This window comes from Neopsephotus bourkii, unplaced genomic scaffold (assembly GCF_033783945.1).
Source record: "Neopsephotus bourkii isolate Nb327-2 ecotype Australia unplaced genomic scaffold, CSIRO-AGI_Nbou_v1 NB_1451, whole genome shotgun sequence".
Classification (NCBI taxonomy): Eukaryota; Metazoa; Chordata; class Aves; order Psittaciformes; family Psittacidae; genus Neopsephotus; species Neopsephotus bourkii.
Window position 1 is genome coordinate 252016 of NW_026901928.1, and position 16188 is coordinate 268203.

At 35.0% G+C, this 16188-nt stretch overlaps 1 protein-coding gene across 3 annotated transcripts in view; it reads left to right on the plus strand.

Moving 5' to 3' along the window:
- Positions 1-16188, plus strand: part of CNTNAP4 (contactin associated protein family member 4) — a 240696-nt gene that overhangs the window by 148932 nt on the left and 75576 nt on the right. For 2 of the 3 annotated variants that reach the window (XM_061368831.1, XM_061368830.1), the window contains exons 4-7: positions 2543-2690; positions 11543-11740; positions 11915-12099; positions 13992-14135. In XM_061368831.1, the coding sequence (XP_061224815.1) occupies positions 2543-2690; positions 11543-11740; positions 11915-12099; positions 13992-14135 (675 nt within the window). Of the gene's footprint in view, positions 1-2542; positions 2691-11542; positions 11741-11914; positions 12100-13991; positions 14136-16188 lie in introns of those variants that run through there. The other variant, XM_061368832.1, reaches the window with a different exon arrangement.

Below are 16188 nucleotides of genomic sequence, written 5' to 3' on the forward strand. Positions count from 1 at the left end.
CAGGATATTTCTCCCCTGTGGAATAAAATAGGCCCTGAAGAGCTATTAGACTTCTGTGCTGCTCAGTGCCTCTTTTACTGCTTAAGGCGAAACTGCAATACAGTGTTTCCATGTTTCAAAAACTGCATTATTTGAGAAAGGTGTTATTTCTTCATGCCATTAAAAAGCAGTATAATGTAGCATCTGTAAGAGCATCAACTAAGAATCAGTAGGCAGGTGCATTAGAGGGGTTAGCTTTACAATCCTATGAATATTTATGCAGACTATGCTTATTATGTGTAACATTCATATTAACAGGGTCACATTGAGTCTTTTAGCCATCAGATGCTTGTATAGGCTGTGAGGAGTCTGAATAATCTAGAATAATGGCATTTTCCCTTCAAGTGATTTGGCACAAGAATGAAGTGATCTGAACAGCCTGAGGAAGGCAGGGGTGAGAGGAAGGAAGCTCATTAAATGGTTATAACTGCATGTTTAAATGATTGTTGGATTGTGTTCTACTGTAAAGACAGGAGCTTATCTGTCACATTGAATTTGTTTCTCCTCTAAAAAGCCTACAAACTACTTTCATTGGCTTCAGGTACACCTTTAGTATATGTAGTCTATGAGAAGAGCTGTCTGACTGCCTTCTTTTTCTTGTGAAAAGGATTAAAACTGAAAAAAAGCTCCAAACTGCATGTTTTAACCTTCACAGTACTTAAAAACAAGCATTAAAGACCTATTTAAGAGTCAACTCAATTGATATACTTTCAAATGTGTTCTTCCCAGATAAAGGCTTTGTAAAATGACAGCTAAAAATATTGATGTTTAAACTGACCATTCTGAATACCTTAAAGAGTAGTTTGAATTACTTTTAGGCTGTTACTGAAGTAAAACACCTAATTTTAAACTAAAACACATGGTTTAAGTATACCCTGAAGTAAAAAAAAAAAAACAACAAACCATAAAACCACAACAAGCAGCATACATTCTGTACTCAAAACTTAACATCTAATTTTTATGAGGTGGCTGCCTTCTGAAAACAATTTTGGAAGAAATTTAAATCTTAATCAAACACTTCATTTGCTCACAGTACTTTAACTTCTGGAGACTGGGTTATGGTTCAGTCAACAAACTAATCGGCAGTTTTATTGAAAGCTAAATTTGTTACAGACTGCAAATAAGGATTTGAAGGGACAAGAGGTCTGGTCATACCCTCCAAATAGTGTCTCCTCACCAGTGTTTGTTTTAGCATGTTTCCACCTTCACCAACTATGATAGTGAAATTATAAAGCATGAAGCTGGTGTGAATATTTAGGGTCACTAACTTTCGTTGCTTATAACTAGCTGAATAGGTTAGCTGTAATAAGCTCATTCATCATTCACTAGCTGCTTTTTTTTTTTTTAATTGAATGTTCAGAGGTTAGAATTTATTAAAATTTTACTTAGTAGAGGGGAGGGAAGATGCAAAGGTTTATTTATAGCAGGATAAATAATTAATACAATGAAGCTCACCTCTGCTACAAAAACTTATGCAAAGAGAAGCTGCATAACCAAAAAATGTTGTTTTTTATATGCTTCTCTAGTTGTAACATCTGTGACTTATAGCAACAGCACTGCCCATGTATCCAGAAAAGTATAATCTTTTATATTCTGCCCATGAAAGTATTTCAATCTAATTTATTATTCTGAATGTACTATTATTTCTGTCTAACTTATCAGGTATTTAAATCCAAAATGTTTGAAATTTTTTTTTCTGCTTCACATACCACAAACAGGCAATGAGAAAAAAAACCCATAACGTCTAAACATCTAACCAACAAAATCAGACTATATCCTTCTGTCTTTAGGATGCTAAAGTCCATGATGACAGCTCTATTCTTTAAATTTATGTTTCTATAAATATTCTTTTTGTGGCAAAAAGGGAAAGTAGTCTCATAAGCTAAACACTGCCCCTCAAACAGTTTCTATGATAATAGTTTATCCTTTTATATCTCACTTGGGTATAAAATTGGAAATTTACTTTTTTTTTTTAAAAAAAAAGAACACTGAATTTAAATCCTTTTATTATACTCTGGATTCTTTAGTTGGAAACCAGTCTTTCAGCACCATGTTCTGTCAGTCTAAGAACTTTTTTGATTCAGCAAACTATGCAGCTAAAATACAGGTTTGCAATGATATTTATCTAACCTTTTGGTAAGAGGAAATCACAGTCCCCACTCTCTTGTCTTAGGAAAAAATATTAGCTGGTATAATACACTGAAATACAAAGATTTTCTACACACTTTGCAAAAGGAATGTTTGCTTTTGAAGAGTTTCATTAACTTAAATTTTAGAAGTTGTGAGATTTTTCAGTTGCTATAGTGTCAGTGCTAAATGTAGAGATGACTTAACAATTGATCCACAAGAATAGTGAGCTGTTGCTCCTGTGGAATTCACTGACAATTACATTTTATTCCTGTGCTTGACTGCTTGACAGACGAGGGTATAAAGATCAGCAATACTTCCATATATTTCTATGCTCAATACGGATGTGGCTGATCTCTCTTTCATTTTCTTCTAGGCCTTTTCTGGAAACATGAATGCAGACAGTGTTGTATACTATAAGCTTCAGCATTCCATTAAAGCAAGATTTCTCCGTTTTGTGCCTTTGGACTGGAATCCGAATGGCAGAATTGGAATGCGCATCGAAGTGTATGGATGCACATACAGTAAGTGTTTTGCTGAATCAGCTAAATTAAATCACTATTCATCGTCTTTTGTAATCAAAATTACACTTGAAAGTTGATTTCTAAGCTTAAGTTTCATCTTGAGTAAAACTGACTCAATAATGCATTTATTTGCAGACTCTACTATTTCTACATTATCTAACAGTATGTGATGTTTATTTTTCAGTTCTTTTTGTGTTGGAATGAATGATCTGAGCATAATCCAATAAATGATTTACTAAAACTTTTTTTTTTAGTAGTCTTAAAAACTGCACTTACTATGGTGAAATACGGAAAATATTTACAGTTTTAAAAATATATGATCTTGGTCTTGTTCCAATAAGTGTACAAGTAGATAGACCCACAGATACACAGTTGAAGTGTATTTCAAGGTTGTTTTATATTTAAGGGGTATTTTTAGGATAACATTTTGGTCATTAATAAAACATTAAGATCTGATATGAGCATTTGGTTGTATTGATCTGCTGGACAATGTAAATCTTCCTGTTTTCTTCTTACAGTTCTTCATACCTAGATTTTTTTTTAAATATTCCTCTTAGCAAGTTGCTTACTGCCTTTGATTCTCTACATCTTCTCCTCATGAGAGAAACAGAATTTATTCTAATCAACCTCTTCAAATTTTTGTTTTAAGAATTTTCATCTGTTGTTTTTGTAGGGGTTTTTTTTCAGCTTCTCTGCTTAAGTCATGCTTTACATGACTGATCACTTCTGAATGGCCTCCATAGATCCCTCTTCTATTTCTATTCATTAGTATCTTACTTTAAACTGGACATCAGTAAAACACATCTCTGGGCTTTTTGCCTCCAACTTGGCTTTGTAAAATGAGTTAATGGTCATGAACTAAGGATACTGAAAATTTCAATTTGGATGAAGAAGATTAGGTCACATAAGAAATAAAGTAAACCACACAATCCCAGGGAACAAAGAGCTCATGCCAGGAGAAGAGTGTGAGGAGATAAAAACACACAGAATTTCTCAATGACATCTGCCTGGGTACTAATAATATGACTTCTGATTCTTAGACCAATCTAATAATACTGCTGTAACTGAGAAATCTGGCCAAGATACAACATACCCTCCACTGTTTTAACTACTAAAAGCTGAAAATGAAGGCTGAAGAGATGACAATATCATTCCCAGGTGAGAACTCATATGAGTCTCCCTTTCAAATCTGATCTCTATAGTACTTGACGAAGTACATTCTCTCCTGTCTCTAAGTTTCACTGAAAGTGAATCAGCTTTGCTTATTACTGGTTCCTTACCTTGTGCATTAGACTATGTGTAAATCCTCACTCAAAGTCATGTTCTCAAATATTTCCAAACTGAAGAGCTCTCTTTTGCACATGCCTAAAATCTAGATCTTATTTATGTTCACTACAGCAGTTTTCTCTGTCAGACCTTGCAAAGTATCTTACGGTTCTCTTTTTGATATCCCTGTTGCTGTGTTCATTTTTTACGTCAATGGAAAAATCTGCAGTTCTAAAGGACAAAAATAGACAATGTCTATGTTACAAAAAAAAATAAAACATACAGAATAAGCAGTTATGTAGATAAAATAGTGTGTGGTCAGTAAGTAATTTGGGGAAGTTTAGGTATTTTTCTGTATTTTACTCATTTGGTACAAGAGCGATAGATATATATATATATAGATAGACTATAGATAACTTATTGAAACAAATCAATGGTAATTGTCTTTGGAGGTAAGGCTGAATTTAAAAAAGAATGTTCATTTACTACCTACCATAATGGAGTACATAAAGAACATGACTGTTAAATATATGGGAATCTTTTTAAGCTGGTAAAGATCTTCTCTGTACTAATGATGTGAGCTCTTGAAATGCTCTTTTTTATGTATAAATGCTTTTATTCCAAATGAATTGCAAACTCTTTATCATATCTTTATTTTTAACATCTAGAATTGTCATGTGCTTTTTAGCAGTTCCATTCAGGGGCTGCTGCTAAACCAGGTGATTACAGTGTTGGAGTTCTAACATATGTTTAATCATTTGAAAGATTAATTCTTTCTCTCCAGTATTTTCCTTCATTTATCAGACACATGAGGGACATGTAGTTATTGTTACAGTAATTGCGCCTGGCTCTTTCTAAATTATTATGAACTTTTCCAGGTGGGAAAAGGAAAGCATAAATGCCTGTAATACCTACTTTAACTTTGATTTACACTAAGCACCAGTGCCTGTGATACCTACTTTAACTTTGATTTACACTTTCCAGATTTCCCATTTCTCATTCTTCCATTCAGAGATAGATCTCACTTGGTCTGATAAGAGTATGCAACTATCCATTTACTACCGAGTATGTGAACTGTGTATTCAAGTGCAAATGCAAGTAATTTCAAGTAATTTCAAGTACTTTGTTCCTTCAGTCTCATCTGTTATAAATTATATAACTAAAACTGCAAGAATATATAAAGTTGATCTCTCTGTTTCATAAAGTGATACTGGAAAATACATGTCTGTTACATCCAAAAGTCACTACTATCTTAGTGAAGTAATACTTGCTGGATAACTTTTGGCACTACTTTCAAGTTGCTGCTTCTTTGTCTTCCAGCCAAATATCTGCTCTGAATAAGTTAAACTTACATCCTCAGAACTAATGTTTCCCCTTTAATTAAAGTTTCAGTGAGGTTTGGTAATGTCCATGATAGATGTCCATAGGATTAACCAGGAGTTTTGTTTACTTTTTTCTTACAGCGAGCTCCTATATTATTGTAAACCTTTTAGGCCAAGGGTGTCATGTTATATATATTTCTAAAGCATGCATCTGGAACGAGTCCTTCCATTTTTGGCTTTTACCACTTACGGAATGGAAAGGCTAAATAAGAGTAGTCAGTTATGGAGTTAAATGAAACATTAAAGAAGTTCCCCTGTATTTGTGTTTAGTTCTTCCCCGTCCTCACTCTGCTACATCTACCATATTCCTCACTTTTCTTGCACCTGTTCTGAAGTCTTTCTCTTGCAGGGAAGAAAGAAATATTTTCCCTTTCCAGGGGGTCTACCTGGCTTTATGTGGACAGAGGAAATCTGCTTGTGCCATGGGTATGCAACAAACACTTTGGGCTTCCAAGAAAAACATCCCAAAATCTTTCTTAGCCTCTTCCTGATAGTTCTTCCTGCTTGGTGTATGCAAAAGAGGCTGATGAACCTCTACAGGTATATCCTGTGTCCTTTCCCTGAACTGTCAGGTTGTAACAATTAAGCCATGTAAAACAGAGCTCATGTTAAGCTATGTTCTGGCACTAAAAAAGGGAAATTAGAATTACTTTTGCCTTACTCTTTTCTCCCTTAGTTACAAAGCTCTCTTTCTCCAAAGCTTTATTTTCTTTTCATCCTCTGAAAACCAGTAGGCTAAAAATAAGTAATAAAAAAAAAAAACCACAAAAAACCAACAAAAAACCTACATCTTCATATGACAGACAGAAAGATGGATTTAAATGTGAAAATGACAATTGTATAAAATTGTAGGACAAATGTAACTGGGTGCTAAAAGCACACTATACATTAAAAAGGTTGTTAGACTCAGTGCCTAAAAACAAGCACTGCAGATACTATGATACGCAAACCTTTTTCCAGAGTCCTCTAACAGTTAAATGTCTTGAGGCTTTTTGAGCATTCCTTTCCTGGGTTGAATGCATAAAATCAATGGCACAGTTACATCAGTCAAAGAGAGGACTTCTAAACCACTTAATAACTGGGATAATGCAGTTTCAAAGGCTTGATGTGAAAGTGATTGTAAATAAGTTAATTTTAAGTATGGCTAATTATGAACAATTTAAAACTTGGTTTTTGGTTTTGTTTTTTTTTTTTTGGTTGTTGTTTTTTTTTTTTCCCCATGGGATTTTTGTAAAGCAATATCCTAGTCCTCATTTTTCTGACTTTTCTGAACACTGTGAACCTTTCCAGGTCTGCCTTCCTCAAAATTGGAAAGCTACATAAAGCAGACTTCTCATTTTAATTCAATTTTTTTCAGGAGTAAGGATATCTAAAACCAAAAAAGGAAAAAAAAAGCACAAAATAATGTGCATTATTTTTTGCCTTTTTTTTTTCTACAGAACGTTAACATTAATTTCAATTATTTTGAATATTAACAAAACCCAAATTGTTTTTCAAAGTTATTGCAGCTGAAACTTTTACTCAGGACAGGTAGAACTCTTGATCCTATGGTGTGTGAGGTTTCTAGAATTTCCAGTTTCTCAGAGGTATTTTCACTGAATAATGATTTAGATTACATTACATTGAGAAAGACACATTGTAAATTGGAAAAACAAAAGACGAGTCTTCACAAAGTAAATTGAGAGTACTTGGTAAATACAAAAGAGGGAAATGCTATGGCACTCTATCTATCTGGGCTCATTCTTTCTATCCTGATAAACCTGCAGGAGACCCAGCCTTTATCTCTCTCAACTCTTTCAATTTATTTTTAGTGGTAATGCATAGATGGTGAAAACAAAACATGCATGAGAAAAGTTACAAGAATTTTGATTAACATCTGCAGCATTCATGTATGCTGGTGGGCAAAAGTTTTGATTATATTTATTTTCAAATTTGGAAAGAGTAGGTTTTGCTCCTTAGGAGCTATTGCTGCAGAATTGTGAAAGGGATTTTGGAGACCTGTGTTAAATGTTTATGCTCTTGCCTTTATAACTAGTAACAAGAGTATTTTCACAAACAAAACCCTATGCTGTTATCAGTACCTATTAAAAATATATCTAATTAGCTGGTTTGATATATACATAACAATGCACAAGTTCTGCTATTGAAGTTTTTCTGGAAGCTCTTAGTATTTATTTAAATTTAACATTGATTAATGTTTTTACTGTCCACATTCATTTAATGTTATGATGAAGTAAATAGTTAACCTAGGATTAATTTTTAGGTAGATTTTTTATTATATTTATTCATTGTCATGTTTATTCATTGTACCTTTAGTAAATGAATTCTTTGTATGTAAGAAGTACATCATCAAGATGTGAAGAAGATCAAGAAACCACATTTAAAAACATAGCTTCACTGAGTTGGCAAGGGATTTTAAAAGTAGAATGTAAATGACTGACTTTAAGCACAATAGCTAATTTGAATTGAGTTCATTTCCGTGCAGACAATGTGCAGAAATATTTTTAGTGAAATTAATTTAGCAAATAGATACTGGATTTCCATTGACTTGAAAAACATCAAGCAGTCAATTGAAAAATAGTTTCATATTTTATTGAGTGTCCTTTACATCTTCATTTATTTCACAAAATTATCTTTCAAGGGTAATTACCTTTTTCTTCTTTACTTATGAACTCTAAATACTCTACAAGCTTCTCACAGTGTTATCAGTTCCTTTGTGTTTCTTGTTCAATCTGCACTGATTTTGACAGGTATTCCTATATATGACTGGGATAAATTCAGCAATCGGTTCTTTTCTGCTTTTCCCCTTCCCGTCCATTCCTTTCCTTGGCTTTCCTTTCCTTGGCCTTGCCTTGCTTTGCCTTTTGCTTTGCTTTGCCTTTTGCCTTGCTTTGCCTTGTGCCTTGTTTTGACCCTTGCCTTTCCTTTTCATTTTCCCTTTCCTTACTTGTTTCCCCCAAACAAAGTGAAACTGTGTAATACCGATAGAATTTAGTCATAGATGGAACTTAGATTTCACTGGAGTACTGTCATGGAGCTGTAACACTGAATCTACCTTTAAGCATACTCATTAGGACTATGAATGTAAGTGAGAAAGCATACATTTATAATGTAATAATGAAATTTCCTCAGCAAGCATTACTCTTTTTATCAACTGTGAAACTTAGGAGTTTTTTGTTTTGTCTATTATAGTACAAAATCAAGGAGGTCAAAGGAGCTGATTCTTTCCCACTACTCCAGTCTTATGAGAACCCACCTGGAGCGCTACATCCAGCTCTGGGATCCCCACCACAAGAAAGACATAGACCCTCAAGAGTGAGTCCATAGGAGGGCCATGAAAGTAACCAGAGGGCTGAAACAACTCTCCTGTGAAGAAAGGCTGGGGTTGTTCAGCCTGGAGAAGATGTGGGGAGACCTTTTTGTGGCCTTTCAGTACTTAAAGGGAGTGCATAATAAAGATGGAGAATTCTTTTTTTTTCCCCAAGTCCTGTAGTGACAGAACAGTGATAGTTTTAAACTGCAAGATTTTAGATTTTGATTGTACATAAGGAAGAATTTGTTTGCTTTTTAATACTGATCTTTGGGAAGACCCTTCCAACACAAACTGCTGTATGATTCTATGCTATGAAGATGTCCCTTTAGGTGTGTTCCCAACTCTCCTCATTGAAGGTGTTGACAACACCTCTATCTGCCTGTCTGACCTGCCTTCTAGGGAGGTTTGCTGCTTGCTAGGGACATAGATCCAGGACATTGTGGAGAGACTGTTAAGGTTTGTCTATGCTTTAGATTATCTCCCTCTGTTGCATCAACAGTACAGCCAGGTGTGACCTGGTGGGTATCACTCATTTATTTCTACATGACTCTAGGGGAAAGAGCATAGCGTCTCAGATGTCATTTTTCTTGTCTTGCTGACAAGAATGAAAAGATTGAGGAGCACTGGATGGATCCTTTGGATCAACAGCTAGTTGCACTGCTTGTGTCAGCAACAGTTATCCAAATTTAACGAACTTAGGGCACCCTGAGGATCAGGAGTGCTAGTAACAGACAGAATCCATCTGACCATGCCAAAGCACCTGTTCTAACAGACTGGCTAACCTGGAGAGGAGAGCTCTAAACTACGAATGACAGGGGAGGGAGAGGATGGATAAAATGAAATGAGGAAGTGATGGACTGGGCTGAGAACCGAAGGCTTCAGGGCAGTGTGAAAAAGCAAGACAATGGATACAACAAACCAGGGCTGAAGAGGAAGCACTTGAGCATTTGAAGTGCAAACACAAAAATTAGAGAAGTGCCTGCATATTAATGCACACAACATGGAAAACACACAAAATAAGAGTTCTTTATGTATTTGAAAGACTATAAATTCATCATGACTATAAAGACAGGATGGAATAGTTCACAGGGCTGGTACAGTGCCATAGTTACAGATCCTTTAGAAGAGAATAGCCGGGTCAATGAGGAAAGGCAGTTAACATTTATGTGAGCAAGCTTCAGGGATGCATGGAACTCTGCCTGGGGACAGATGAAGAGATAGGTCAGAATTTATAGATCAGGATTAGATAACAGCTTATAGGTGGTGCCATTGTGGCAGATACCTGTTACTTACTGCCTAATATGGAGAAAGGGGTGAACCTTTCTTCAGACAACTGGAAGAAGCCTAAGGTTCACAGGCCATGGTACTTATTGCTGACTTTATTCACCCTGGTATCTGCTGGTGGGAAAACATAGCTGGACATAATCAATCCAGAAGTTTTCTGGAATTTTATAATGACAACTTGCCAGCACAGGTAATCAAGGAGCTGACAAGATCTCTGCCCTGTAAACATGAGGGCTCTACTGGCCCTCATGCTTACAAAAAAGGAAGAACTGATGGAGGAAGTTAAAGATGCAGTAGCCTTGGTCGCAACAGCCATGAGACTGTGATGTTCAAGATCCTCAGAGAAAGGAACAAGTCAAATGGGATCACAGCCCTGGACCTCAGGAAAGCAGCTCTTTCGTGCACAGGGACCTGATTGGAAGTGTGACATGGGAGATGGTCCTGAAGAGGGATCCAGGTGGGCAGATTGATTTTCCAGGACCACCTCCTCCAAGCTCAAGAAAGGTCTATTCCAAAAAGCAGAAAATCGAGCAAAAGTAGCAGAGGGTCTCCGTGGATAAGCAAGAAGCTCCTAATTGAGTTCAGGAATAAAAAGGAAGTGTATAATAGGTGGAAGTAAGGTTAAATGACCAGGAGGAATATAAAAACTGTCTAAGCATGCAAAGATGTGTCTAGGAAAACTAAACCACCTGGATTTTAAACCAGTAAAGGTTTTGGAAGACAAAAATGAAGGGTTTCCACAGGTATACCATCCCTACTGGGATGTACCTGAAAAAGCTAAGGGAGCTGGCTGCAGTCATTATGAGGCCACATTTATTTATGTTTGAAAGGTAGTGGTGACTGGGAGAAGTTCCTAAAGACTGGAAGAGAACAAATGTCACTCCTATTGTCAATAAACACAAGAAGGAATACCTGGGGAACTACAAACTGATCAGCCTCATTTAAATCCCTGGAAAGGTAAAGGAGCAAAGAATCCTAGAACCATTTCCAAACACAGAAAAAAGGAGGAGATTGTTGGAAATAGAATGGATTTATGAAGGGAAAATAACTGATCAAACTAATAGCCCTCTACAGAGGTATAACTGATTTGGTAAGTGAAAGGGAGTGTTTGATGTTGGTTATGTTGAATTTAGCAAGACTTTTGATGCTATATTTGTAACGTCCTCACAGACAACTGATCGGTACAGGCTGTTCAGGTCAAAGAAGTGGACTAAAAACAGACTGAATTGCCTGCTGGAAGGAGTTTTGGTCAGTGGTACAAAGTCAAGCTGCGTCTATTCACTTGTGGTATAGCCCATGGGTTGATACTGGTTTCAGTGATGTCCAACACTTCCATTAATGACCTGGATGATGAAACAGAGTGTACTTTCAGCACGTTTGCAGCCAAAAAAATTTGGAGCACTGATCAACACATTAGAGGGTTTTGCTGCAATTTAGAGAAACCCAGACAGGCTGGTGAAACGGGCTGACGAGAGTGTCATGCCATTTAACAAAGGGGAGTGGATCTAGGGATGTTAGTGGAGGGCTTCATAATCACATTGAAGTAACATACAACTGTTTCTTTTAGACATAGCATTATACATTATCTTTCATTTCTTTACTTCTAGGGTCCGAGGTGGTTGGCTTTGATGGGAAAAGTTGTCTAATTTACACATTTAATCAAAAACTCATGAGTGAACATGTGATTTCTCTGAAGTTTAAGACAATGCAAAGTGATGGAATTCTCCTCCACAGAGAAGGACAAAATGGAGACCACATTACCCTGGAATTAATTAAAGGGAAGCTGTCCCTACTCATTAATTTAGGTAACAGCTACAGTCTCATAAAATCAGATATAGTTGTTAGGTGTTATTTGACTAAAACTTTTTTCAATTTATTAAGTGGATTTTAATGTATAGAGTATGATAAACTAGCAATATCTATTAGAACAATTATTTTTATATGGAATTAATAGTTTGTTATTTTTTTTTCCTTTCAAGGTGATACTAAAACTCATCTTTCTAATGCTCAAATTAATATTAAGCTGGGCAGCCTTTTGGATGATCAGCAGTGGCATTCTGTTCTCATTGAACAATTTAACAATCAAGTAAACTTTACAGTGGATAAACACACTCATCATTTTCATACAAAAGGAGAATTCAATTATTTGGACCTTGATTATGAGGTGTGAAAATTACTTTTCCTTTATTATCGTTATTAACTTTGATATGTAAATGCAGTGAAAAAAAGCAAAGGATATAGAATATAGCTAAGTTTGTAGTACTTGCGACTTTAGGGATTTTCTGCCTCATAAAGGACTGAATCAAAGAAAACGAGATGTTCTTAAATTACTAATGCTCCACTAGACTTGCAACTGAAAGTTTTCAAAACTTTTCATCTTTTTCATCTCAGAATTCATTTTAATACCTTTGTTTCAGTAGTGCTGCAAATGTCAAAAATGTAGACAGAAAAATATATAGAAATTATATTCTATGTATATTCTATAGAAACGTATATATAGAAAAATACAGAAAATGTAAGGAATGAACCCCAACTCAGAGTAATCAACTTATGGCTTGATGGAAATGACAATAAATCAACATAAAACCATTTAAAAAATGTTTATATTAAAAATTCAGTTCCTGTTAAATCTGTCGGATGTACTGTGAAAAAATCTTGTTTACATGAGTGGTAGATTCATGAAAAGGCGTAGATGTAATTTGCTGTGAGAGTTTCCCACCACTGGTTGAAAATACCACTATTTCACAGTTGTAATGTGATGACTAGCTGATTTATGTTTGCCCCTGCCCTGTTTGTTGGGTGAGAAAATGAGTGATAGTGCAGAATATGTGGAGCCTGCAGATCTAAATTACTTTATTCTACTCATTTGAGCTTTTCAGCAGTTTAGAGTAAGATTGCATGCTGTTCTGTGTCTGCATTATCCCATTTCAAAAATATCATTCACAAGATTAAAGTCATGATTCTGCTTTAAGTTTCTGAATCCAAACCATAATGCCAAGGCTTGGAGGATCATTTGAATTAAAAAGAATAAAAAAAAAAAAAAGGTGGGGGGAGAATGAATGCAAGTTTTAACTGATTAGCAAGTAAATATATTTTTACTAACACCCCCCCTAATATTGCAAATTAATATTTCCTCTCTTCCACATGCTGTACTTTGAAGTATGTGTTACAAATACAGAGTAGAAAGGAAAGCAGAAGCTGGAAAAAAGCCTAAAAAAATCCAGTAAAGTATGAACCAATGTACTTAGAGTTGAATTTTTTACTATTAAAAAATTCTTAATAACTGAATTAAATATGATATTTTAATAAAATTATTTTAAATATTGAATGAAATTTCAAAATTAAAAGTGGTATAATTTAAAATTACCTTTTCTGCAATGTCAACCAGAATAACTTTGAAATTAAGGAGTTCAAAAGTTCAATTAAATTGGGATCCTGTATCAGATAGTGCCCAAGAGTGGAAACATAGACCAGAGCATAACTCAGGTCACCCTTGTGTCTATGCTTTTCTAAAATAATCTACTGTTTTCTAACAGTTTCTGCCTCAGGGACTTATCAAGACAGAGCTATATTTTTTAGTTTAATAGCTCTCAATGTATTTTTATTCTTATTAAGTCTTCCAATTTCTTTCTGAACCAAAGGAAATATACATCATAACATAAGCAACTGCATAGCCTAAGCATTTTGAAAGGGAAAAAGTTCTCTCATTTGTTTTCAGTCGTCCCTAGAATAACTTAATTTGATGCGTTCTTGTGCTCCACTATTGTAGGACTGTTAAAAGTAAGCAACTGTTAAAAGGTAGCCTCAGAACAAAAAAATAAAACAAAAAACCCACCACAACCCCCCCCCCATTTCAGAATATTTTAATGCATACATATGACTCAATATAACCTAATTTTTGTTAGCCGGTTCTTTTAACACATAGATGTGATACAAGGCAAGAGCTGAGAAAAAGCAGACTTCTGGCCAATCTTTGACTTTTAATCTTATGCTATTGGCAACTTCATTCTTAGAAAATTACTTAATAGTATCATTGATTTCTCTTCTCTTTCTAAGCTCAGCTTTGGAGGGATGCCAGTGCCTGGAAAATCAGGGACATTTTCACACAGGAACTTTCATGGGTGTTTTGAAAATATTTATTATAATGGAGTGAACATTATTGACCTGGCCAGGAGGCATAAGTCTCAGATCTACTCTGTGGTAAGAGATTCATAGTTAAGAAAGAATAAAAAGTAAAATAAGAAGAAAAAAACAACAGCCACTTTCATATGCAGTATGATAGTGCGGGATGTATTTTATTCTTCAGTTCTTTATCAGATATTTACATGTGTGTGTTATCTCACTGTTTTGTGGTACCTTACTGTTGTGCATGTGCAAAGGCAGTAGTGAAATAAGATGTATTTGAAGTCATCAAAGGTCTGTTTTTGAGTTCTGTACCTGACTAGTAAGAATACCAGCAGTGTATTTTAAAAGCCTTCTGTTGCTGAGGACACTATGCCAGTCTGTTTTCTCCAGAGCATTATAATTTTGATAGATAAGTTCTGCTTGTAAATTTGTATTGCCCTTTGTCTGCAGAGCTATACTTTAGGGTTTAATGTATTTATTGTGATATGGCCAACGGCTGTATTAACCAAATTGCCACCTTTTAGAGTAACAGTTCTAGTGAATAGACTTTCTTCTGTGTTACAGAATGTTATCTATATATTTTATTAAGACTTTTGTTGTTTGTTTTTATTTTGTTGATTTTTTTTCCAGTAGTACCAGAGCCACCTCTATTTATTTATAGCAGGATATACAAACTTATAATGGAAAAACAATCAGTTCAAAATAATTAACCAAATATGAAATGCTTTCAAGCTCCAAATCTTCTGTTTTGGATTTCTTTTCTGAATATGAATGACCAAACTTGGTTCTCTGTTCCAGAAAAAATGGTTGAGAGGCATCTTTTCTTACGTGAAGCTCATCTGAAATATTCCAAAATTAATTAAACTGATACCTTCATATAGTATCCCTTTCATGATGCTGATGGATGTTGGGAAGAGAGTAGTTACAGGAGGTTCTGTGGGGATTACTGAAAGGGGAACTATGAAATTATTGTCATAATATCATCATCTTCATTTCAAATAATTGAAACTGTTGTGGTACTTTCAGAATCCTTTAGGAAATGTTTTATAACATACCTACGTTATCATAGAATCCTTGTTAAGTAGCCGCTTTGCTAGCCTGATACAGTATCAGGCAGCTGTCCAGACATGGAAGGAGAATCTGCAGATGGTAAGCTTTTAGCATTTAACTAGGTTTATTAATCTGATGACTGCCTTTTCACTGGGTCAATTCAGTTGATGATTCATGTCTCTACAGCTGAGTTCATGGCACAGAGTTTTTATCTATTTATATTTTTTCTTTGAAGAAAAATAAGACCAGATAAAATTTAATGTCTTGCCATGCCAGGGGCTAGAAAGTATTTTCCTTTTTACTATAAAGTAAAAATTTTACATATGTTCAAAAGTTTAAAAGTTATCTGTGTTGAACAGAAGTTAAATGTACTTTGAGTTCTAAAGACATTAAGCTTTTAGTAATCTCCTTTACAGAACAAATTAGTTAGGGTACAAAGGGTGTTAGCAAGTCATATTGTGCACAATCAAGAGTCAAAATGTATTGACTAACTCTTACACCAGATGCAAAAAAATGCATTGTTCCCTTTCCAGTCTTACATATATCACTCAGTACAACCATAAATGCAAGTTAAATTCAGAGTTTGTCAATGAACTCATCCATGAGCTTATTTAGGTATCCAAGAACCAGTGATTTCAGAAGAAGTCAAGCACAAAATAAAGACTAGGTGTCTAAACACAACTCGTGATCTGGCCCATATGGCCACTCTTGAAAACGTTTCATTTTGATTTATGAAGTATGTGGTTTACATTTGTAAGTAGCTAGAGTTTATGTGTGGAATTTTTTCCATTTGTGGAAACAAATACTGGGGACAGTACACTGATTTAGAGAAACTGCTCCTTGGTTTGGGAAATGATTTCTTTTTTTTTTCTCAAATTTAACACTCCCTCAAACAATCAGTAGCATACTAGCATTTAGACCTATACAAATATTTGTACCAAACTTTGCATTCAGTGGCATTTTATGGGATGTTCAGTAATTTGTCAAGTCCCTAAAACCTCCAGAGGCTGAACCAAAATAGAAAGCAAGCAGGTATGTCTAACTCCTGAAGTATCAATAAATAACCCATATAAATTAG